Below are 24,835 nucleotides of genomic sequence, written 5' to 3'. Positions count from 1 at the left end.
GGTGTTTGTTAAAGGCTTAATATGTGTCAAACCATTTTGAATTAAGTATTGTGGTGCTGCAGAGACATCCCAGCTTACAAATTGTATCTTTCTGAGGACTTAGGAAAAAATCTTTACCTCGCAAAAATTATACCATAATCATTTAAATTGTGATTTTTTTTCAGTGGATCATTCCCTCCAATATCATGAATCATATTGCAGTCAAAAAAAGCACAAATTGATTTTTAATTCATATCACGCAGCTATTTTGTATTGAGATTTATTTGAGATTTAGGATTTTTCGACAGCAATAAATAACACAAAAAAATCCTAAAAGTCAAAGGAAAACCACTCTTTTTATGTCCAAGTACAAGAAAAGTCCACATAATCTTTTGTAGGCAGTGTACTGAGCTCAATGCTGCTGCATTAATACAAGGGATTACATGAGTACATGAGTCATATCATCCCGCAATGTGTGTGAGAGTGTTTAAAGTGCCTGTTCAGATTTCAAGTAGCTGTTCAAATAACCAAAGGTACACAGTGGTGTTAATTAAGCACAAGTGTGCCTCTTTAATATCCTTTCACTCTCACTTCTCCCCCGCCTTGGGTTGGAAAATCACTGGGAAACCAATTCACTTCCTTGTTAGAATGTGTGGAGGCGGAAAGTGTAGTGTGGGAGCGGGAAATTAAATCTGAGATAAAAGAGCAGAGACACTAAAAGCAGGTTACGTTTACTTGCCATATAAGAGAAAGCATCCCCAATAGTGTTCATAGAGGGATTTCCCTTTATTTTTTGTAGCTTCACAGCTGTGACTTGTTCTTACAGAGGGACATGTACTGCATATTGCAAGATGCGGAAGGATATTAAGCAAAATACATATTTGGGAAGAAACAAAAATGCTGCTTTTGGGTGTCTGGTGGGTGGTCATCTATCCCCAAACACATACAGGTGTACATTCTACATTGCCTGAAAGTGTGAATGTGGCTGTATCATTTTTTTATTTATTTTTTTAAACTTTTTAACAAGACTAACATCTTTTCTATGGACCTCCCTCTATTAATGTGCCAAATGTGAGGAGACCCTGGAAGGATAGATTGATTACAGCATAAGTGAATTAGAGAAATTGCCACAATCTCACTATTGCTGATATATAAAGAGACTGTGTCAACAATTGCTGGTAAAGGCAAGATATTGTGTTACATCGAGGGTTAGCAATTAGTTTCAGACATGGGCCGTTATTTTTCAGCATTATTCATCGGGCGCCAAAGTAGAGGCATGGTGGCGAGGCAGCCCTGTGTGTTCAATATGTTTCCTGTAGTTAATTGTTTTAATTAATTTAAGAAATAACAAAAAAAGAGTTTTAGTTTCAGGTGAATATAATCCTGAAACTGTATAGTGCTGATTTTTTTAGGTAGTAATTTAGGGCTAGTTAACTTCCAATGAAGACAATATTTATGTTACATGCTTTTTTTTTTTTCTTCTAGCAAAAAGTAACAAATGTTAAATAGGTGACTTCCAAACAGAGACACAGGAGAGTGTTCAGGCAATCTAATCCACTACCATAGAACAACAAGGAAGCTGCAGTGGAAAGAACAGGAGTAATTGTACAGTAAAGGTCACATCTGGCAGATGCTCTACGAGGTCCTTGATTTGCGAAAAGGGTTGTAAAGTCACATGAAGGCCGAATCCCCATAACCTTTTAAAATAAAAGTTATGTGATAAGGTAGTGATGAATATACGAGTTCAGTTTTCAAAGAAAGAAAATTGTCAACGTTGGATTGCTTTATAAAAGACTACAGATGACATTACGCGACACAGCTGAATTAAAGTTAATATTAGGACAGCGTTTAACTAACGTCACTGTGTTTTAAGACCGGAGAACTATTGGTAAACAGGTTATTTTTCAGCAGATAAAACACGTCAATAAAACCACACCACGTTTAGGAATGAATACACATATTTTAGATTTAGCTAACTGCACTGGAGATCTATTAATATCTTCAAGTGTTTTGAAAGACATGGCAGCTACAGTAGAGACGGATGGTTCGACACAGCGATATGAAGGTCATCCTCGGTTAGCGACTCGGTCCCTCACCGACACACCGTTTCCCGGTTTTACCTGAGGGCTGTAGGCGGCCGTGGGAGCAGACCCCGTCAGTTTCTGGGTAAAACCGCTGAACTTGTAGTACATTTTCCTGCTAAAAGACGGGGAAGGGTGTCATCCACAACAAAAATCACCCGGTGAAGGGTCTTCCTGCTGTGACCGTCGAGGGAAAGTGACGTAGCAGTCAGCTGGCTCGACGCTGCCCCTTGAGGAGATATGTAGGCTACATGATCAGGTTAAGATGCCCAGTAGTATAAAGTAGGCTAATCAAAATTAGCTTTACCTTCACCGGCTGCAGCATTAACGTTATTTCCACATAAATGCATCGCAAATTATAATGTGAAATGGGAATTTCACAGTGAATTCCTTATTGTCATGACATCCCATGACATGCCATGAAAACGTATTGTTTGTAGTGAGCATCTTTTTCCACATGCTTTTTTCTGTGTATCTCCCCCCGGGCTGGGTTGAGTTGTATTCACTGGATGTTTTGTACTGTGTTACAAAAAGAGCTTTAAAAAATGTTTTTTCAAGTGCAAGTCCACAATGTCCCCGGAGACTAGATGAACTAATGGACCGCCCGGCCACCACTTTAGTCTGGGCTAAAATATCTCAACATCTATGGGATGGCTTGCCCTACAATTAGGTACAAATACGGTTTGTATTGTCCACAGAGCTTAAATCTTGCTGACTTTGGTAATCCTCTGACTTTTCCTTCACCAGCAGATTAAAGTTCACATTTAGTTTCAGACCAAATGTGAATCTTGCAAAACTAATTAAATTCCCATCAGCCTCAATTTGTGTTCAATTCTTGTCAGCAAATTTTTGCTGAAGTTTATTCTGAGATGGTGACAGTGGTTGTGTATCTGCTAAACATCAGCATGTTAGCATTGCCAATGTGAGCATGCTGCTGTAATCATTTTGATTAAAGCACTGTGCCTGAGTAAATCAATTTGTTTTTTAACTTTAAAAAGACATTTACACATAGAGTTATAGATACAGTTTTTTTTTTACAATTGCCATGCACCAACACGCAACTGGCTAAATGGTTAACTTTAGCTCAAAATCATCTTCCAAAACACTAACACATGCCCAATATGAGTCAAATACAGATTTGAGTTGCGCATGCGTCACTTTCCAACAAGTAGCATACAAAATGCTAACGAGAGACTTCTGTAAAGTCAAATATAGTAACAATGGACCTCCTTAACAAAGTTTGTTCACTACTGGATACAAGTTAGCAATCAAACACAACAAAGGCTGTCACTTGAATGGCGTTTTAAGCTAATATTAGCAGTCAAACAATCATAGATAGCTAAAACGTTTTTGAAATTATTCCCATCTTCTGTTATTTATTGTAATGACAAAAGTGTATTAATTCCTGGATTTCACAAATTTCAGACACGTTATGCCGTAGACCGTGAGTATGCGCAACTCACATCTGCTCTCGACTCACATCGGGCAGAGACAGAATGTACAGTTTATGAAAAAAAGGAAACAGAGACAGAATTGTCGTGGTACTCTTCTTCCCTCCCTCGTGCAGGAATTTTTCTTACTTTCTTTGTGTTAATCTTCACTGTATTGCTCTTTTTCCACACAAAATTGGCCCAAATAGGTCCTCTTTTACTGTATGTACTACTGTAACATATCAGAATCAGCTTTGTTCAGGTTTGCTGTCAAAGTACAACACTCACTTATTGTAACATATAAAGAATACTGTATAACAGATGGTCATCAAGAACATGAACAGATGAGTGTGTTTCCTAGATGGAAATCAGTTGAGATTGATCTATTTGCATAACATCAATAAGCTGTTTCTCTCATTTACAGTAACAATGGAATACATGTCAAATCTAGGGGATATATTTGTTTTTCAATTTACAACATGAACAGCTGCTCACTTTGACTTTAGCCTAAAATAGGTTTAGAACACGATGTTATATGTTCTGACATGCAGTGTGAAAGCATTTGCAAATTTGTTAGTGAAAATCCATTGTTTTTGTCTTGGTTGAGCTTGTTTGTAAAAGATGTTTAAGCATGTAAAATGTTGTGTTAACTATATGTATTTTGTGTCCAAGCAACAAGAAATGTGTTAATTGGATAGCCTACACAGACAGATGTTGTGCCAACTGTGTTAAGATTTTAGGAAAGTTGTTAAAATAAAAGTCTTGAAAAACTTGTCGTAGCAATTGTAAAAAAAAACTGTAAATGAGAGGTAATACAAAGTTTGACCCAACCAATTTTGGACAGTTAAGTCCGCCACCATCATCTAAACACTAACTGAGGGAAAAAAGAGCACTGAAGCTTTTCCGTTAACTTGTGGTGTAACACTTTACATTAACACCTTACTGTATTTTTCCTTAATGTTTCACCCATGTGTCTTTGAGCTGTTTGAAAATACGTAAAACACAAGCCTTCAGAGCTCATTGACAGATGTGCAACATTAAAAACTCTGAACCCTGAGAACAGAGTGAGAGCAGTTTGTGATTCAGTTAGACAATATACACCCAGTGTGAATCTGATTAGTGCACTAAATATCCTTGCCAATGGGCTCAGGTGAATCTCCCACTGTATATGTTCCACTGTCTACAGGTTGTGAGGTGTTTAGTATGTCATGACATCAAGACTTTTGAATTATCAAGCTCTATCTGCCAAAAATGCCTTTTCCATTAATAACTTTTTTTCTGGCATTGATTATTTTAGTTACTGTTATTTAAAGTTAGTAATCTGATAACACTTCAGTTTTACCATTTTGATTTGTTCATTTGTGCAAGCAATTATACATTCAGACATTTTGCTCACAGAAGTTTTATTGTAGAGCTCAAACATTAATCACATTATTTACAAGTCTGTGGTCTACAGAAGAAAAAGTTTTGATTGATGGTTTCAATCACGCCTGGCCAAAAGTCAGTACAAGCTATGCCACATGATCTTGAAAATTATGTGTTGAAGGAAAGGGGGTAAAATATGAAATACCTCTCATTTTAGTGACAACTTGACAAAATACACTGATAACAGTACAACAACAACAGTGAGATATGTACTGTCTACCATACTAAACTCATACAAGGCTGCAAAGTCTTTGAGGAAATAAACGGTGTAATCTTTAGATTGAAGGACCGACAGATAATTAAAGGACTCATTAATTGTTAAATTTGTGCAACAAAAGAGCATGGACTTGGTGTGTGTGTGTGAGTGTGTGTGTGTAAAAAGATGGCAACAGGAGGAAGAGGAGAGGAGATGCAGAGAAAGACTGTTGTGTGGGAGAGGTGTTGACTTGTTTGTTTGGATCAACAAATCATGTTATCTTGGCAAACCATAGACAGTAGAAACATGTCTGAATAATGACTGTCGGAGCCATCATGATTATTTTATTTTTTAATTACATTTTTATTTCAATTAATTCTGTGATGCAATTTTCCCAATTATCGCAAAAATGCTGCGTAGCAGCAAGGAGTTGTGTGCGTGGATGTGGCCCATTTGTGTGCACACAAGATCCACCACCATTATGATTGGCATTTTGGAGATTGGAGGTTGCCTTGGAGACACAGAAATAAAAATTCTTACATTCACTCACAAATGGGGTAGCACCGCATTCTCATTCTGTTCTAATCGTTGGTGCTCAGGGTTGTTCCACAGTTTTTCATCTCTGTCATTGTTGTCCCAGAACCTTTTATCCAACCCGTCTTTTGTCTCACACCTTGTAGTCTCGTCTCCATATTCCATTATCACTGGCAGCTTCTTCACAACTAAGCCCTTTACACTCACTTGTTCACTTCATGTCTATATTTTACAGGTTTAACAGAATGCATCTAGGTCACACATCAATCTTGTGTAACGTGTACCATCTGGGTGCTATAAGACAAAGTGAAAGGCTGGTAAACAAACACACACACACACACTGGATGCAGCCATCTCTGCCAATGTTGTAACCATGGAAATACAGTGTAAACAGCAGCCGCTGTCAAACTGGATTGACTGTGCCTGTGTGTGTTTAATAAATAATTATTTGTGTATTCCTATTCTTCTGTCCAAGTGATGTTGTTAAGGAGATGGGCGCAGAGCATGCTGGTTGAAGACGATAATTGGAGATCATCAGCCCAACAGGCTGGAACTAGACAGGCCAAATAAAAAAACAGTGCAGGAAACAGTGCAGGGCAGAAAATTGATTACTATTTCACAATGGGATCAGCAGGTCTACTGGTTTGTTGAGTTTCTCTCTGATGTAAGCAGGGCCAAGGTGTTTTGGTATAAATGCACAATCATTGCAGCAACTCCACTGACAGGCTGCGCGCGTACCTGGCCGAGCGGATTTTAAGTTCTTGGTAGCACTGCACGAAACTGTGGTAGATGAATGTGATGGGCAGTGCCAAAAGAACAATGCCGCTTACTACACACATTCCCCCAAGCACCCGTCCCCCAACTGTCACAGGGTAAACATCCCCGTACCCCACTGTTGTCATGGAAATGATGACCCACCAGGCGGCTGCTGGGATGCTGGCGTAATCCGGGTTCCGGGTCCCCAAGTCCAAGCCGTACTCCAGCAGCTGGGCTAAAGCGCTGTATATTGCCATGGCGACGAAGACAAACACCATCAGCATGACCATCTCCCGGTAGCACCGCGTGAGCGTCAGTCCTAGTGTCTGCAGGCCCAGAAAGTGTCTGGCCAGCTTCATTAGCCAGAACACTCGCATCATCCTCAGCACACGCAGAATCACCCCAGCAACCCCAAGCCCAGCACCTGGCATCCCTGCCCGGGCCAAAACCATTGTGACATAGTAGGGGGTGATGGCAATCACGTCGATGATGTTCAGCGGCCGGCGGAGGAAGTCCCACTTGCTTCTAGCCACCAGAAAGCGCATTATGCACTCTGCCGTGAACCAGCCAATACACACTGCCTCCACTATCCTATGTAGGAAAGAGGAAAGGAGAAAAATGAGCAGAACTGACTGTACACAGGAAATGGCAAAGTAACTACAGTGAGATATGGATAATGTGAGATTCTGTCTGACATAAATGTGAGGGAGAAGGAAGCAAAGCAGGGGGGGGATATAAATGATAGGAAATAAGGACATCTGACGCAAATTCCGGGCTGACAAAAGTAAACAAACACAGAGAGGATAGTAAGGACAGGAGAAGATTGCCGGGAAACAACAGAGAGGGGGGTGGGGGGTAAAAACATTCAAACACAGACTGTGACATAAACAATCACATGATTACCCAATTGATTGAAGAGAAAAACAAAGGCAATCAAACTGAATTAGAATGAGGTTGCTTGTATTTGATGCAGTGAGGCCAAGCTCACATCTGCACAATTAGACAAAACCAAATTATAGAGCAACTGAGGGAATTGCCTCATCTACTGACATGAAGCTAAATCGGAATAATGTTGACCCCCAGTATAAATTACACTTTTAGAGATTACCTAACCACTGAGACTGATCCAAAACTATGTCCAACCAGAGTGAACATAACCGTTAATAGAAAAAAACTGCCTCAGGCTTTCGAGAGTACAGGCTGTGCTGACTCTTTCACCTCACATCCAAAAACCGAAGCCAAAATAAGAAGATACAGAATGTGATTACTGGTTAAATTAGTTTTTTTTTTCTTCCCATAACATATAATCCCTAAGTACACTTTCTACTTTCAAATCTTTATCTATTGGGATATTATGTATCTGTCATGTATCTGATGTGTTTGTTGTTCTTGTGTACGGTGCAGAGTAAACTAACCAAGGCAAAATTAATTGTGAAGAGGAAGGAACAGGCACATGGAGGAAGTCAGGGTGTTCTGTGCATTAACACTACACTTTTTGTAGATGATATTGATTGTTTATTGATTGGCTTCCTTGTGAGCTTGTTTGTCTGACATGTAACGAATGTGCTGCCTGTAATTTGAGGTAATTGTGCTGTATTGACCTAAAAGAGGTGTCCTATATATCGCTATATTTAACCACATGGTGAATGTTTTCTATCCTGGTTGACATATATTGCGTAAATGTTGATTTTTGACACTTAAATGTAGAAAAAATATCATATTTAGGCTCAAAACTATGGGATACTGACTTTTACGCACCAGATTGTAAGGCACAGTCTCACTTGTATCGGCACATATTGCGTCTAAACATTTAGCAGCATTTTCACGAAGGTTCCCTTTTGTTCCTCTAAACCTAACTGACTGTCGCCTACCTGTGCTCCTCTACTGTATTTCTCTTGGCTGTGTCCCAGTCCGGCAGTGTGCTAGCACACAGCATGATCATAGAAACGAGCACAAAGATCACAGACACTGAAGCCAAGAGCTGCGCCAAAAGCGAAGAGTTGGGCTCTTCGAATGTCTTGCGCATCTTCTCGAGCCATTTAGCGCGACCAGTGAGGGCAGTCCGTCGCATCGGCTCGCCCGAGCTCTGGGACTCATCCCCCGACACTCCGAGATCTACTTCGGACAGAGTGTCCAGTCCGATCTCGGACATCCTGTCGTCCAGGCGTTTCTGGCAGCAGGAGTCCAGGTGCGCGCTCTCCAGTCCCCAGTAGAGCATCTCTGTGTAGAAGGACAGCTCACACACTCCGGGGACAAAGCGGAGTTTACCAGAACGCACGTAGAGCATGATGAATACAAAAGCCTGCGCGTGGCGGTCAAAGAAAAACTCGTTCCGGTCCCTGTCGTAGTCATCGCACAGTTCAAGAACCTCTTTCTCGGTTACGCATGCATGCAAGCGGCTGACGCGTCGGAGAGGGAAGTCCTTGATAACCTCACGGGTGAAGGCGTACCGGGTTCCCCCCACGTTGAGTACGCAGATCCTCTTCCCGAACTTCATATTGTCAACATGTAACCCAACTAAAACGCATCTTCGCAGTTCATTGTCCCTTCCATCACAGGGGTTTGGACACTTGGGGGGTCAACAGTCCCCTGTCCCCCAGGGCGTGGTTCGATCTGAGTGGAGCTGGAGTTGAGCTCCGTGACTCTATACTCTCTCTACATCACTCCTCTTCTCCCTCTGTAGCCTGTATAAGAGACTCTCCACCCCACTCAGAGCGAGCCAATCCCATCAATGATGTCACATGTGCGCGCGCGGACGCACGCACGCGCTGAAACAGAACCTCATTCACGGAGACATAGAACGTTATTTTACACACATTAACGCCTAAGTACAGGTTGTTTTCACATATATAAAATAGTACAGATATTGATATATGCTAAGTGAATCTTACAGTGTCCGTTTTACATGGATTTTTAAAGACATAGCCTAATTGTATGAACACTGACAAATTTAATTCTCAACAATTGCTTCACTTGAATTATTGTGCACATGAAAATGTTTAATGTCTTACACACACATTGTTTATTTCAAACAAGTACCTATGACTTGTAAAGGTAACAGTACATGTGTAGCTAGTGCGTGTGTATGTGCCGTGCCTGTGTGTTTGCGCGTGCGCGGCCCCCTCTCAACGTCAGCAGCCAGTGGTTTTTCGGGTTGATCTGACTTCTTTTGGCTGCCGAGAGTTCACTGTATTGTAAAGGGTACTGTGAATCCTAGAGGAGGAGGGGGGGGTTGATTTGCCAAAAATTATCCCGCTTGGGTACACATCCGGAGTATCGACGATCATAATTTATCGCACCCTTTACCTTTTTAGATACTGGGTTTTATTGTTTTTATTAATTTATTCTATTTCTCTTAGTTTATGGTTTATGTTAACACTCCGGGAGGGCAGAAATGGCGGCCAACATGTACCGGGTCGGAGGTATGTATGTCAATGTGGATCTTTTTGATCAAACTGAAACCCTTCCAGTTTTGCATCCCCTAGGGATTAAGGTGGCGTTATTCCAGTTTGATTCCATCTAATAGTTAGATGCGGCAATGCTTTACTAATTGGGATGCATTAAGTTGAAGCAGAAAGGTGAGAATTTGTAAATATTTTGGATTCAAAATGGGTCAGGCCTCGCGTCTGCCGTGGCCACAACAGCTAGCCGCCAGCTTGCTAAATTGCTAGCTTACAATGTAAACATATTTCAATTGTCGCCACCGTTGTTGGTCTTTGGCCTTTGCATAGTTAGAGTGTGGACACGGGTAACTGATACGCGGCTGGACCTCTCGGCTAGACATATGTTTAAAAGCTTGTTAAAATGTTACCACGGTCTGTCTGTGCCTGCCTTTGTATTTGCCTCTTCTGGCATGCAGCCATTAGTACGAGTCCTTATTGAGCTAACGTTAGCACTAGCAATGGCTTCACTGATTAGCATTATTGCAGCTGTGGCGCTCTTTTTACAGTATTACAGGAATGCATCAACACTCTTGGTAACATTGGACGCAATGTATTGCCACACTGTCCACCAACAGTTACAACAAGCGCAATTAATTAGCAAATTGGCTTCACTTGATAGCTCGTTAGAAGTGTACTGGAATTTAACATCAAATAATTGTCTCGATTCATGGCGTCGTTCTGTCGGGTTGGATTAAAACCTAACGTTACACTTTTATGCACACGTAACCTACTTTCAATCAAGCTAGGCTATTTGACAACTTTGATTCATCATAAAGGGAATATATGGTTGACACATTAACATTAAGCATCTTTGCACAGGTGGTATTATTGGCAACAGTGTAGCCTATCACTGACTGGAGTAGCAGTATTGTTACAACGTATTAATGTAACGTTTGTTGTCGATATGTTCACGTCAGCTGCAGTTCTGCTGCTTTCATGTGCTCTCTGGAAACTGTAAACCCTAGACCTTAACACTTGTTAGTGCGTGGGAGTTTATGTTTTTATAATATAATAACAAATCTGTCTTGAAACTTGTCTTTTGGAAACGTTGCCTCTTAATACATATAGTTAGTCCTTGGTCTACTTTGTGCAACAATGCCAGCTCAAATAGAAGAGTATAGGGCTACATGTTAGGACTGGAATTTATTTAGTTACAACAATATGACTCTGGAGGTAACCATTTTGATTCCAGAGGTAGACAATTGTTGTTTATATATATTAGACTTAATATCAGACATTGAAATATTTACCTCTTCACTGACTTACGTTTGTGCTTGGAGCATAGTAATTACAGTATTTCAGACATCACATGAATACAGCATGGATATAACATGGACTAAACGTTTTTAAAGTTACAGTATATTTTCAGATAGAATGTAATCAGGCTGGGTAAAAATGTTTATGCAGATTGAAAATCAGCAGTTATGACTTAAATATATTCCTGCCTTGAATGTTTATCTTACAATCATAACAGTCTGGTGACTGTCTCAAAGGCTGTGAAGACCTTGCAGTACACATATAATTGCCTTGACCTGTTTAATGTAAGCTGAAATCGTTTGTGGTGTATGCTAATTACAATTACCCAGTTTATAACGTTTACTGATAGTCCTGACTTTCGTCCACTTATGCTTCTAGTTTCGGCCCCACTATTGTGGGGAACCATTAAATGATCAATGTTATATTTAAAAACAAATTGAGGAAGAACACTACAGTATTCTAGTCAGCCAGTTTCCAGTTCCTCTGCTTATGTTTTTGTTGTTAGTGAACTGGTAATGAGATAGTGTGTAGATGCAAGTTCACTCCCTGGTCACTTTTCTAGGTACACTTATACACTTTTGGAGATTGGTGAAATTCATCCCCCCCCTTGTGTTTGTAAATGTGGTGGGCAAAACTTCTCAATACAATGCTGTCCAGTTAAACACTATTGCAAACTACAACCTTGGTGTTAAACATATTAGTTTAATGATTATCTCTTTGCCAGTGTCAATCAAAACTGAACACAATTTCTTTTGTAAATGTGTGCTGCCGTATATGATTACATTTGCATTTTCAAGTGCACACACTGTATCTTTTTTTACTCTGCCTCAAAGGCAAATGTATCGTTACAAAGAAGTGATGAGGTTGTGTTTTCTTTTGTAGATTATGTATTCTTTGAGAACTCCTCCAGTAACCCTTACCTGATCCGGCGGATAGAAGAACTCAACAAGGTACTGAAGTGTTTGTTGGTCACTTTTGTGTGTTTATGCTGTTTTTTGCCTGTGGGTGAATAGCTAGAATTCCTCCCTGTTCCGATCCCCACCCCCCACTTTGTCTTTGTGTGTGTGTGTGTGTGTGTGTGTGTGTGTGTGTGTGTGTGTGTGTGTGTGTGTGTGTGTGTGTGTGTGTGTGTGTGTGTGTGTGTGTGTGTGTGTGTGTGTGTGTGTGTGTGTGTGTGTGTGTGTGTGTGTGTGTGTGTGTGTGTGTGTGTGTGTGTGTGTTAGGGCTGTTGGATTGAATTCAGAAAGTCAAATATAATTTGAATAATTATGGGATGCTGAAATTAATATTTAAATGTTTACTTTTTACAAATGTGTTGGCTAACATTAACAAATCTCGTCCTTCTCACCTTGGTCTACCTGCATGTGAAAACAAAATGCTTTTGTCATGTTACGTCTGAACAATAAAGTTAGTGGCAGTGAGCAACACAAGGCATTGTGAGGTCTCGGGGCAAGAAGCTAACGTTACAGGAGGGACAGGCTGCGGCCGGGAATCAAAAGTACACTGTCAGAAATAAGGGTACAGTAGGGGTCCATTTCTGTCCCCCAAGGTACAATCTATACTAACGTACCCCATAGGGCTCATTGTTGGACCTCAAGGAACATATATGTAACTTTTTGAGGGTCAAAAGGTACATATATGTTCCCTATTTTTTTAGTTTTTGTACCCTTGAGGGTACAGCCCCAGTGACAAGCCATTGTACCCCTAAAGGTACAATTATGTACTTCATTTTCTGAGAGTGTAGGATCTATATAAAATACAATTTGAATGATATTACAGAGGAAGATTGACAGCTCTAGTGTACGTGCATTAAGTAACTAGAAGTGTTTGTAATTTGATCAAACCAGGTGTTTCAGTCTCCTAACTGCTGTTGACACACACCTGTGGGAGTGTATGTGTAGATGGGGGAGGTTATTGAAATGGAAAATCTCAGGAGCTCAGATAGCTTTGGATTGACAATCATCTCTTACCAGCTTTAAAAAGCAACGTGGTCTGACATTTGTTTTCTGCCAGTGGTTGGTCATTTGTAGAGTTTCTTGTTATAACTTATTTCCTAGATATCTGTCACCTTTATTTAGTTATCAACAAACCAAGGCTAACTACACACGCCTCTTTAACAGGCAATTCAGAAAAGCTTTTCCTGTGTTACATGTGCACCAAGATACTCAGATAAACGCATGCCAGTATCAGATAATGCAAATGGGAAAATGTCAGACTGGTCAGTGTCAGCCTGAGAAAAACATATTAAGGCTGAACATACAGTGGGTCTCAAAAGTTTGGGCACCCCAGGTAAAAATTTGTATTAATGTGCATAAAGAAGCCAAGAAAAGATGGAAAAATCTTCAAAAGGCGTCACATGACAGATTAGACAGTCGTATAATATGTCACAAAAAGTTAGAGTTTATTTCCATCATTTACACTTTCAAAATAACATAAGACCAAAAATGCCATCTGCAAATGTTTGGGCACCCTGCAGAGTTTTATAGCATGCACCCCCCCGGAAAGCTGAGACCTGACAGCGTCATGGATTGTTCTCAATTATCGTCTGGAAAGAAAAGGTCATGTCAGTCTTAAAGTTTTAAATGCCCAGACTCATCTGACCTTGCCCCAACAATCAGCACCATGGGTTCTTCTAAGCAGTTGTCTAGAAAACTGAAACTGAAAATAGTTGACTCACAAAGCAGGAGAAGGCTATCAGAAGATAGCAAAGCGTTTTCAGATGCCAATGTCCTCTGTTTGGAATGTAATTAAGAAATGGCAGTCATCAGGAATAGTGGAAGTTAAAGCAAGATCTGGAAGACCAAGAAAAATAAATAATAGAGTAAGACGAGAGAAAGTAGAGGAGAGTTCCCACACAGGCACAGCTTTACAGAAGAAATGGGTCATGTAACGCAAAATTATACCATATCCACATAAACAGCATTGCAGCGGATGCGAGGACATTAGCACCGGTGCGCCCTAGAGGAGCTAACAGCTAACAAACGCTACTAGCACTGGTCACTGCTGTTGTCTGAAGAACAACAGACGGGACAAAATGTTGCGTTTACTGGTAAACTGGTAAACCTTGAGACCGACGTATAACCGACTGCTGTCTGTTGAGTTTTCCTCCCGTTACTCTGTCCTCTGTAACTGTCTACATCTAGAGACTAAGCTGCACGGGGTGCAGGGAACTACTCTGACTGGCTCTAGAGCAGACGGGTTTACAGAGCTGTAGATGCGCTATGCAAAAAAAACCGGAGCGTTCTATGAAATGACGCTTTAAAATAAAAAAAATCGCTCGATCATGCTAATTTGATCGTGGGAAGTCAAAATTGTGATCGCGATCAAAAGTTGATTAATTGTGCAGCCGTACTCAACATAATTTAAAATCTATGGATAGACCTTAAAAGAGCAGTGCGTGACAGACAGCCAAGAAATCTCAAAGAACTGGAGGACTTTTGGAAGTAAGAATGGGCTAGAATACCTCAAACAAGAATTGAAAGACTCCTGGCTGGCAACAAGAAACGTTTACAAATTGTGATACTTGCCAAAAGGGGCCGTACAAGGTATTAACTCTGCAGGGTGCCCAAACTTTTGCAGACAACATTTTTTAGTTTTCTGTTATTTTGAATGTCTAAATGATGGAAATAAATCTACCTTTTTGGTGACATATTATACTGTTTATATACATATTATCTGTCATTTGATGCCTTTTGGGGATTTTTCCATCTTTTCTTGGCTTGGCCAAACTTTCGAGCCCCACTGTAAGTGATAAATTGGTGAACAAAATTACAGAAACACCCTGCAGCATGATTCAATGTTCCACAGTTACAGAGAATGGGTAATTTAACTTGATGTTTCAGGTTTTACATTTGTGTGGCCTTAGTTGATGGTGGTGGTGCATGTATTGAAATATATTATGAGGTATTCCTGTTATTTTGTACATATTTTTCAGGTGAACACTCACATTTGCACTTGCCTACAAGCGTCCTAGAAAAGCAGCTGAAGTTGAAAGCAGTTTTCTCAAACCTCATACAACCACATCCTTTTACTCTCCATCAGTTACATAATTTAATACTGGCTGAGGCTTTGACTCTGTCAGCCTAATTATCCAGCGAGACAATCATTCAATCATATGATGCAAAGCGCTGTCACTGCCATGGTCAGCCTGTCATATCAGCATAGCTTGACGAGCACACAAAGTAGCCGGGTCTCTTGGGAAATTAGAGGTTTGTGCAGGAAGGTGTTGCTACTGCTTTTAATCAACCTGGATCTCTCTACTCTCTCTGTTTCAGACGGCCAGTGGGAACGTGGAGGCCAAGGTGGTTTGTTTCTACAGAAGAAGAGACATCTCCCACAGCCTCATCCAACTTGCTGACAAACATGCAAGTGAGTAGCAACTCCTGTCACACAATAAAGCCCCTTTCACACATGCACTGCAACCCTGAAATTATCACATTACCCAGAGGCGCTGTATATGAGAAGGCTAATGTTCAAATGAGTTTGAAGGAAAATTAAATGGACTTTACCCTGCCAGCTCCCTAGTACAATGTCTGTATAATGTCCAAAGGAGCTCACATGTGAATTAACAGGTCGGAGAATTCGCAGCCATTGACTGTGGGTGTGTTAATGATGTTTCTCTCATGCAGCTGATGCAAAACCAGAAGAAAACAAAAATCTGGGTAAAGAGGAAGGGTGATTTACACAATCTCCAGACAAACCCAATGAACGGCAAGAGACTCTGTTGTTTATGAAGAACCGGCTATGTGACTGCGGTGTAATCTGCGTCATGTCCTACTCCCTTAACGCTTTATCCAGTCATGTCTTGATCAGATAATCTCCTATTGTATGCTACGTGTGTAAAAGGGCAATTTCGGACATTGTCTGGAGCTCATATGACAAAAGCGGCTTCTTTTTTTTCCGGGTGTCACATGTGAAGGAAAACTCCTTTCAAGCAAATCAGTTTTGTAAGACAATATAATTTCTTCAGAATTTGCATATTAATATACATCAAATTCAAATGTAGAGATGAAATTATTAGTTGATTAGTTAGTTGATCAACAGATAATTAGTTGGAAACAATTTTTATCATAATAATTATTTTATTTATGAGTCTTTTTATGCAAAATGCTACATTTGCGGGTTTTAACTTCAGAAATGTGAAGCTATTCTGTGTTTTCTCTATTGTAAATAGAATATCTTTTTATCTTGTGTGTGTGTGTGTGTGTATATATATGTATATATATATATATATATATATATATATATATATTATAATAATATATATATATATATTATAATAATAATAATAATAATAATAATAATAATAATAATAAGAACTCCCCTCTGCCATTACAATCTCATATCTTTGAGGAGGAAGATTGAGCTGATTGAGTTATCAGCAGGAGACCCAGTAAAGAATGGTTTATAAAGTTTACTCGACTGAGAATCAACACTGATAGGAAAGGCAGCAATGTCTTGTGTGGCTAAATACTATTCTCTCTGTTTGGTCAAACTTTGCAGGGACATATGCAATCATTGCAGCACCATATCAATTTCACAAGCTAACTGGAGTCAGTTGTCTACCAGCTGCTCAGCAAAAAAGATTTAGCACTGCCTACCACTTACCACTGTGTAAAAAAAAAAAAAGAATAGTATGGCTTGGATTAGTTTAAGAGGAAAACAAAAGGACAGGCACAATCTGATTTACAGAAATGAAGCACAATGTGCAGAGCTTTTAGGAGTCAAAGCTGATATGTCTGCACTTACTACACAATCCAACTAGAAAGGCACTAAGAGCAAGGACCTCTGCCAAGGCATGGCCTAGCTCACAATGTTAATGCAATGTGAATTTTCCCACTATTTTTTTTCAATTACTCCGACACCATTTGAATGCAATAGTTAGATATGTACCATATCTAACTATTTTAACAAATATTCCTCTCCAAAAGTGATGGGCACTTTCATGGCCCATGCAACACTCTTCCATCAAGTGTCATAAAAATTGGGCCAGTAATTGTTTTGTAATCCTGCTGACAGAAACAAACCAACCAGCAAATTGACCAAACAAAATGTAACCTTCTTGGCGGAGGTTACTAGTTATATCAATTATAAGTTTTGAGATGCAAAAACTATACATCTGTTTCTCTGAATGTTTATTCTAAATTTCAGAAGGGAGCAACAGTGCTCTAAGAATGCAGATATAAATACCTAAGAAGCGAGCAGACCAGAAAACAGCAATGCCGTGTCCACAGTTAGTCATGAATGCAGAGGTGGAAATGTTGAGTCTGGGGATTTGAAAGGTTTTCTTGCAATGTGAATCAGTACTAGTGCCAATACTAGTGAGTGAAAACAAGTAGTGTTTGTAATCTAAGTATATGTCTGGACCGTGCAACACTGACTTAAATGTGTTTTTGCTGCATGTCATGTGTTGACTCGGCTGGAGCTAATCCAGTATTTATGGGCAAAAACTGTTTTTTAAAATTACATTTCTGGTAGTAGTCCTGAGCATAATAGCTTGAGTGTCGATAATGGATGGCAGCAATAGTTTGTGATTGCAAAGCCCTCAAGAGCCATTTACCAGCCTATTGAATTAGATCTGAGGATAGCACAGTTATAACAAATATCAATAAGTGGTGTTTTATGAATCCCTGGAGACAAATGGATGAATTTGTCTGAAACCATTTGTGACTTTGATAATGTGGTGGTCTGTTCTTTTCTGTCACGGGCAAGCCACTGTCATGTTTCTTGTGTCATTTTTCTTCACACTGCCTCTGTGATACATAGATTTTTAACATCAGTGCCCCTTCTAATATGTTTGCTGGTGTCCTTTTCTCTCATGTGTGCCTTTTGCAGAGGAGTTGGAAGAAGAGAAGGAGAGCCCAATAGAGACAGACCTAACAGAAAAACAGAAACACCAGCTTCGCCACAGAGAACTCTTCCTCTCCCGGCAGTATGAGAGTCTACCTGCGACACACATCAGGTACAGTACAAAGACACGTGTACGCACACACACACACGCATGCACGCAAGTGAAGTTTGAAAAACTAGAAACAGGGTGGCCGTGTTGCGGGGCACCACGAGACAGCCATCCCGCATCCTCATGTCTGAACCCCACGTGAGCCATGGCTGACTCTCCAATGGTTTTAGGCATTTAGACACACGCTGCTTTTTCACCAGTCAACCTAATATAGATGCTAGAATGTAGTCACAGAACAAGTCTCAACCAAGCCTGAGCAAGGTGGATGGGGCCAGGCCAGATTCAGTTGGATGTGCTACCAGCACAACAAAATAATATTCATAAAAGATTACATAGTAGATTACATACTTTAAAAAGTGTCTGTAATGAGACTTAAAGTTGTAATGGCACTGCCCAACGTGATAATTTCTCTTCTTTTTGGTGTTCCTCCTGTTCTAGTATGATCTGATAAAGTACAGGGCAAAAGATGAACCAGTAAAAGTCAGAATGGGACTGGGGATAAGGAAGGGAGAAAGAATGTTTTTGTTTAATCTGCCCAACTCAATAAATATAACTTCTGAGAGAGAGGAGTAGAGGATGTTATTAGTTTTCCTTAATACTTTATGACTTATCTTATTTTATAATTTTTCACATACACTACGGCACAACACTTGCCGGTTAAAAACAAGAAAGTTGCTGCTAAAATAGATAAGTGGCTGGTAGATTTTCAAATCCACCAGCTACAGTAACAGGTGAACAAAAAGGTTCTCACACACACACACACACACACACACACACACACACACACACACACACACACACACACCCACCCACCCCCACCATCTGTAGGCTGTAGGCACTGCCCATGGATAGTCACTCATCCAGCCATGAACAGATAGTGCTGCTAACTTCCTATGTCTGTGTGTTACATGGTGCTTCTTCCCTCTCTCTCTCTCTCTCTCTCTCTCTCTATTAGGGGGAAGTGCAGTGTCGCATTATTGAACGAGACTGAAGCTGTTCTTTCATACCTTGACAAAGAGGTGAGCTAGAGAAAAGAAAACGTGTCATCTCTTACTGTTTTTTGCTGGTTTCATAGCAGGTCTAGTCATACTTTTTTTTCCTAAGGTCTATGGCTGCAGCTAACAGTTTACTTTCACTGTCAATCATCTGATTATTTTCTTGATTTATGCAAAGAAGTAAGCAAGTGCTCAAATATTATAGATGATAGAAGTAAAGTATGTTAGGATTTCTTTCGTTGAAAAATTATCTAAAGACTCTTCGGGTAATAAAATAGTTGCATGTTGTTTTTCTGTTGTTTGGCTAATTGTTAATTTGGTTCAGCTCTATTTTTCAGTTGCAGCCTTAATCTTAATTTACCACTAACACAAGACCTTTTTTATTTTATTTTGGCCTTGTACTGTTTTTGCAGAGGTTACAGTAAAGATTATTATTCTAACAGCTGGGATTTACAGGTTTACTTGCAGAATATCTTGGAGCTTTTTCATCAGCATTTCACACTGGGAGTCAAGTTTAAGGTTCAAATTTACAATAGAGAAGTTTGACATCAGAACCTTTTGTAAAAGCCCTGTAGCTTAAAATATGGAGGCTGATTGGTGTGTTCTTTTCAGGATACATTTTTCTACTCGCTGGTGTACGACCCAACACAGAAGACACTGCTGGCCGACAAAGGAGAGATCAGAGTGGGGCCACGCTTTCAGGCAGATGTACCTGAAATGCTACAAGAGGGTCAGTCAGAAAGTGGGATTTATTCAATTACACCTAATGGCTTTGTTGTTTACAACCGTGTCAAACTGAATACACACCTCGAGTGTGCATGTTTTGTAATAGTTCTCAAAGAGTCACAGTGGGGAAAGGCAGCTTCCTCTGTTGATCGATGAGAATATGCACGCTATTTGTTCTAATAATGGAGACAATAGCTGCTTTCTATCATTGTTGAAGAAAAGTAAAAGGCGGTTTAGTTGGAGTTAAAACACAAGTGTCGCCTTGATTATAGGGTACACCCAGCTGACATGAGCGGTTGATATTGCAGCATGATTTAATTTTAAGCCTCTTTCATACTTGCAGCTTGACATCAGCAAGTATTAATGGTAACTAAAGTACGTATTCCAGAAAAGTTGACCACCTTACAGCTTGAGTGGGGAAAGTAAACAAAAAAGACTTGCTAGTGTAAACAAAAGTTGTAAAATGCCTGTTCAGCACGCACATTTTTGGACAGTTTTTGGTCTTGTAAGTTTGCTACTTTTTGCCCGTTTTAAAGATATTGAGTTAAAAGTCTTTGTATTTAACCAAATTGGACAATACGATGGAGCTACTACTGTACATGAAAACAAACATGTACAAAGTAAATAGTTGAAGAAACCAACAAAACCAACCCTCCTCTGTCCAGAACCATTATATTTATGTGGACATGTACAGATAGAAGCAGATTGTTTACAGATTAAAACACTAGCGCAACCAAAAAAGGTAGAGCAATCTCGCAACACCCAAATTATTCTTTACTTCCTTTGGCTTCAAGCTGCCAGGCTGTCTGTAAGCTGTTGCCTCTGTGTGTCCTGCAGGTGAGGCAGACGACAGGGACCAGTCCAAGCTGGAAGAGAAGCTGTGGTATCCAGAGTGTCCACTTACCAGCAAACAGATAGACCAATTCCTAGTGGTGGCACGGTAAGACCTTTCACCTCTGATGTCTACAGTTAACAAACAAATGGAACAATTTGTATTAAGAGTATGAGTAAGCTTAAGCTTACAGCATTCAGGGCTTCTGTTTGTGGATGATAATGCAAATAAATTGTGAATGTAATACATTTATATTGTTGTTAGTTGAGGGAAAGGTCCAAAGTATGGCTCATTATTTTCATTTCTTATTCCTTAAAAAAATATGTGAATTTATTGCAGTTTAATTTGAAAATGAAAATGGATGAAATTTGTATTAAAAGTAGACAAAGATTTTTGTTTAAATTAGTTTTGAAAATGTAGTCTAACCCTCTATTCTGATAGTCATGATCAGTTCAATGTGACATTTCTTTGCTTCCTATTAAAAATATTCAGCGCTGTGCAGCTCTGTCTGTTTTTTCATCTGTAAAGCAGTAAACAAAAACACCTAACCCTTCTAACAAGGATTTTTACTTTTGCAGAAGTGAACCGGTACATGAATCTCACTGTATTTCTTTATATACATATGTTTTGTGATTCTGTGTCCTTTTCCAGGGCGGTTGGGACCTTTGCTCGAGCGTTGGACTGCAGCAGCTCGGTTAGACAGCCAAGCTTACACATGAGTGCAGCTGCTGCCTCACGAGATATCACACTGGTGAGTTGGACACACAAACCCTGCAGTACCTGATTGTGACCTAAATGATAGTTTGTAACACCTTCTCTGTGCATTTGTTGCAGTTCCATGCGATGGACACGTTGCATCGTCATAATTACGACCTGTCTAGTGCCCTAAGTGTGCTGGTCCCGGCTGGCGGCCCAGTGCTCTGCAGGGATGAGATGGAGGAGTGGAGCGCCTCGGAAGCTGCCATGTTTGAAGAGGCACTAGAAAAATATGGAAAAGACTTCAACGACATTCGACAAGACTTTGTAAGTGTAATGTGTGTAATAATTCAATTTTATTTATAGTATCAAATCATAACATTCTCAAGACACTTTACAGATAGAGGAGGTCTAGACCTCTTACAAAGACCCAACAAGTCCAGTAATACTGGTGTAACGGACCATACTTGATCCATGGTCTGGAGTTTAACAACAATAACAATAGTGTGAAATACATTTGTTACTTAAAGTAGGCTGATAAATCTCTCTGGAGGGTTGCCGTGAAAATAAACAGGCAATGCAATTTTCTGTTCACGTGAACGGTGCATGTAAAATCAGTTGTATGTTCACGTAAAAGGAGCATGTTAAAAGCAGTTGATAGATACGGTCATGGCTACGGGAGGAGTGGAAGAACTTGAAAAGCCGGGTACAAGGCACGCAAACTGCCGGTCGTTTTGGCGGACATGATTGTTGAGTTTAGGCTACAAAAAGCAAGCAAGCATTATATAAGGACAAAAGTTAAGTTTAGGCACACAAAAGACCAGTTAAGATTAGGAGAAAGATTGTGGTTTGGATTAAAACACTCCCAAGAAACACGCATTTCCACGGTTATAGTCCTTTTTGTTCCCTGGAAAAGCAAACTCAGCTCTGCGGCTTTAAAGTTTTGTGTTTTACGAGAATTCTTTAAATAATAAATAGAAAGCATTTAAACAAAAATATTGCCCTCCCTTTTTTGTGCTGATCCAAAAAGTGTTCCAATCTGTGACTCAAAACCATGATCCGAACCTCCGAAGACTTATGTGATCCGTTGAAACCCTAGTATATTACTGGGCCCAAACTCTTAACATAAAACTAACTCTTATATGTTTATGTTGTGTTTAAATTGGTAATTTGAAAGTTTTCGGGTGGTCATTGGGTGTTAGGGTGTTTTGTGTTGTTATTTTGCATTATTTTACAAGTTTTAGATAGCTCAGTCAACCCTAACTATGGCTAATCTTTTACCCCCCCTGGACATTAAAACTGAAAAATCTGAATAATACATTTGTTTATCTTCATGAGAAGATGAGACAAGAAGCACAAATATTTGCTAAATTTCTTAACATCTAATTTGTCCTGAGTTAAGAACATTCATTATCTGTTGTGTGTTTAAAAATTAAAACACTAGATGTACTTTTTAGTTAGTAAATATACAGTACAGTTAATGTATAACACCATCTATGGATCTTGGTCCTATTCTATAGTGTTTTTTTGTGTGGGCTAAATAAGGTGTGTTTAGTGTTTAAGTGTTTAAGACTTGAAAGATGGCTGTTTAGTGCTGGTAGTTCAATTTCTTAATCAGTGACAGTTGTGGTAGGCTTGAATTCATATTTTAATTCTTCTCATTAGTGGTGGGCAATGACCCCTAAATTGTCAGTTGACGATGTTTACAGAGGGCGGCTGTGGCTCAGTGGTAGAGCGGTCGCCTGCCAATTGGAAGCTTGTTGGTTTGATCCCTGGCCTTATAGTCCCATATCGAAGTGTCCTTGGGCAAGACACTGAACCCCAAGTGCTCCCGATGCTGCGTCTACGGAGTGTAAATGTGTGTTAGTGTGTATCTGATGTTGGCACCTGGTACGGCAGCCTCGGCCACATTGTATGAGTGTGTGTGAAATGGTAAATTACTATTTAAAAGTGCTTTGAGTAGTCGTTAAGACTAAAAAACATAAGAACAGACCATTTACAGTAAAACGTAGTGATAGACAATGATATTGTCTTCGGGGGAACCAACAGTGGGCTAACAGTTAACATAGAAACGATCAGACATACATTTAAATATATGTAAATAGGCAACTTAAATCTTAAGCAAACATAATCACCAGGGACCAAAGTAAAAAGCTGAAATTGTGCATGGTTAGTTGTATTTTAGGGGGAAATATGGCTTTTAAAACTCACTTAGCACATTGAAGTAAAGTTGAGAAGTTTGATTGTGTTGCTGGAGTGAATTTTGAAGTTTCTATGGACATTTTGATACGTTCTTCCTCCTCAGCGAAAACTTGTCACAATGGGAATTCATTGTAATCTTCATGAATTCAAGATGACCACCATCACTGTTCTGTGAATGACAAAATTACCAATTTTAACTTCCACGCGTACAGGGGCTGACTATTTCTGTTGACCTTTCCTTCCCACCATCTTCCTGTACTGTACAATAAAAGCAGGATATGGGTGTAAGCAGGGTTGTCTGCAAGGGCACCAGGTGCTCATGAATACTTAATATGTGAATCACTGTGTGTGAGAGTGTGTGTGTGTGTTTTGGTCTGGGGTTCTGTCACGATGCCTCTTGCTCATGAATATATATGAAGGCTTTCGCACCAAGAAGGCAAGAAAATGAGGTATTAATATCATTAATTTGCTCTCTATCATTCTCACCCCCCTCTCTCTTCTTCTTCATTATTTCCTTTTGTGAAGCTGCCATGGAAGTCTCTGACTAGCATCATAGAGTACTACTACATGTGGAAGACCACAGACAGATATGTGCAACAGGTGAGACTCAGAATCAGTATTTGCAAACCAATAATAAAAGTTTAAAGACTTCTTTTAAAAAAAGGCATTTTTTACCATTGAGTACAAGGCTTAAAGGTGCCCTGTACTATTTTTATTTTTTATTTTTCATTTAGTGTTTTGTACTGAAACACATTGTGTGCATCCTTGAAATCTAGCTTGTAAAAAATCTTTTTTTTTAACGTTTCCTTGAGAATCAATTTTTTTTCCAGCCTTTGTCTTAAGTGTATACATCTTTTGTATCGACCGTAATATCCCAGTACCAAGAAGTGTTGAAACTTTTCCAGTCAAACGAAACTTGCATTTGATTATTTTTGGACCCAGATATAAAAAAAACAAAAATGTGTATGGTTTTACTTGCAGCCATTCAACCCAAGCGTTTTTTGTTTTTATTCCAATGTGCGATTGGCCTACTATTGCAGCTTTGGTGTGGTGAAGTCAAGCATGATGTATTTGACGGAGTTTGCAATTCAGCGTGCCAAGATGCTTCCATTTACATGATGAGGACTCTGTTGGTATCAGTACCAACCCAGCCCATTATGCAATTCAGCATTTTTTACTGGACCTTCACAGCCTTTAATTGCCATTAACTCTGGGTCTCCATGCATCCTGTTTTTAAAGCAAAGATTTATTTTAGAAATGTTAGGTCAAGGGTTGAAGGTACACAGCTCTGAGAGAAGAGGTCACTTTGGATTAAAGCAACAGCC

At 39.7% G+C, this 24,835-nt stretch overlaps 3 protein-coding genes across 6 annotated transcripts in view; 1 reads left to right on the top strand and 2 right to left on the bottom strand.

The window, feature by feature from the left end:
* LOC117936977 (cytochrome c oxidase subunit 7A-related protein, mitochondrial) overlaps window positions 1-2,285 on the bottom strand; it is a 4,095-nt gene extending 1,810 nt beyond the window's left edge. The window contains exon 1 of the mRNA XM_034860569.1: window positions 2,100-2,285. Coding sequence (XP_034716460.1) covers window positions 2,100-2,171 — 72 coding nt within the window. The 5' untranslated portion in view covers window positions 2,172-2,285. The remainder of the gene's footprint in view (window positions 1-2,099) is intronic.
* Window positions 2,286-4,886: 2,601 nt separating this feature from the next.
* On the bottom strand, window positions 4,887-9,105 carry kcng3 (potassium voltage-gated channel, subfamily G, member 3). Its single transcript, XM_034861003.1, has 2 exons — window positions 8,273-9,105; window positions 4,887-6,992 (listed from the first exon to the last, which is right to left on the bottom strand). Exons 1-2 carry the CDS (start codon window positions 8,896-8,898, stop codon window positions 6,347-6,349), a joined length of 1,272 nt encoding a protein of 423 aa, XP_034716894.1. The 5' UTR covers window positions 8,899-9,105; the 3' UTR covers window positions 4,887-6,346.
* Window positions 9,106-9,522: 417 nt separating this feature from the next.
* The window catches only part of mta3 (metastasis associated 1 family, member 3), a 28,681-nt gene continuing 13,368 nt past the window's right edge, over window positions 9,523-24,835 (top strand). For 2 of the 4 annotated variants that reach the window (XM_034860448.1, XM_034860449.1), the window contains exons 1-10: window positions 9,523-9,823; window positions 11,984-12,051; window positions 15,376-15,469; window positions 17,936-18,062; window positions 19,015-19,078; window positions 19,667-19,784; window positions 20,618-20,720; window positions 21,264-21,363; window positions 21,447-21,635; window positions 24,036-24,110. In XM_034860448.1, the coding sequence (XP_034716339.1) occupies window positions 9,796-9,823; window positions 11,984-12,051; window positions 15,376-15,469; window positions 17,936-18,062; window positions 19,015-19,078; window positions 19,667-19,784; window positions 20,618-20,720; window positions 21,264-21,363; window positions 21,447-21,635; window positions 24,036-24,110 (966 nt within the window). In that variant the 5' untranslated portion in view covers window positions 9,523-9,795. The remainder of the gene's footprint in view (window positions 9,824-11,983; window positions 12,052-15,375; window positions 15,470-17,935; window positions 18,063-19,014; window positions 19,079-19,666; window positions 19,785-20,617; window positions 20,721-21,263; window positions 21,364-21,446; window positions 21,636-24,035; window positions 24,111-24,835) is intronic. The other 2 variants (XM_034860450.1, XR_004655059.1) reach the window with 2 other exon arrangements.

This window comes from Etheostoma cragini, chromosome 21, assembly GCF_013103735.1.
Source record: "Etheostoma cragini isolate CJK2018 chromosome 21, CSU_Ecrag_1.0, whole genome shotgun sequence".
Lineage (NCBI taxonomy): Eukaryota > Metazoa > Chordata > Actinopteri > Perciformes > Percidae > Etheostoma > Etheostoma cragini.
Note: the sequence above shows the minus strand (reverse complement) of the source record. Positions and strands in the feature narration are given on the sequence as shown.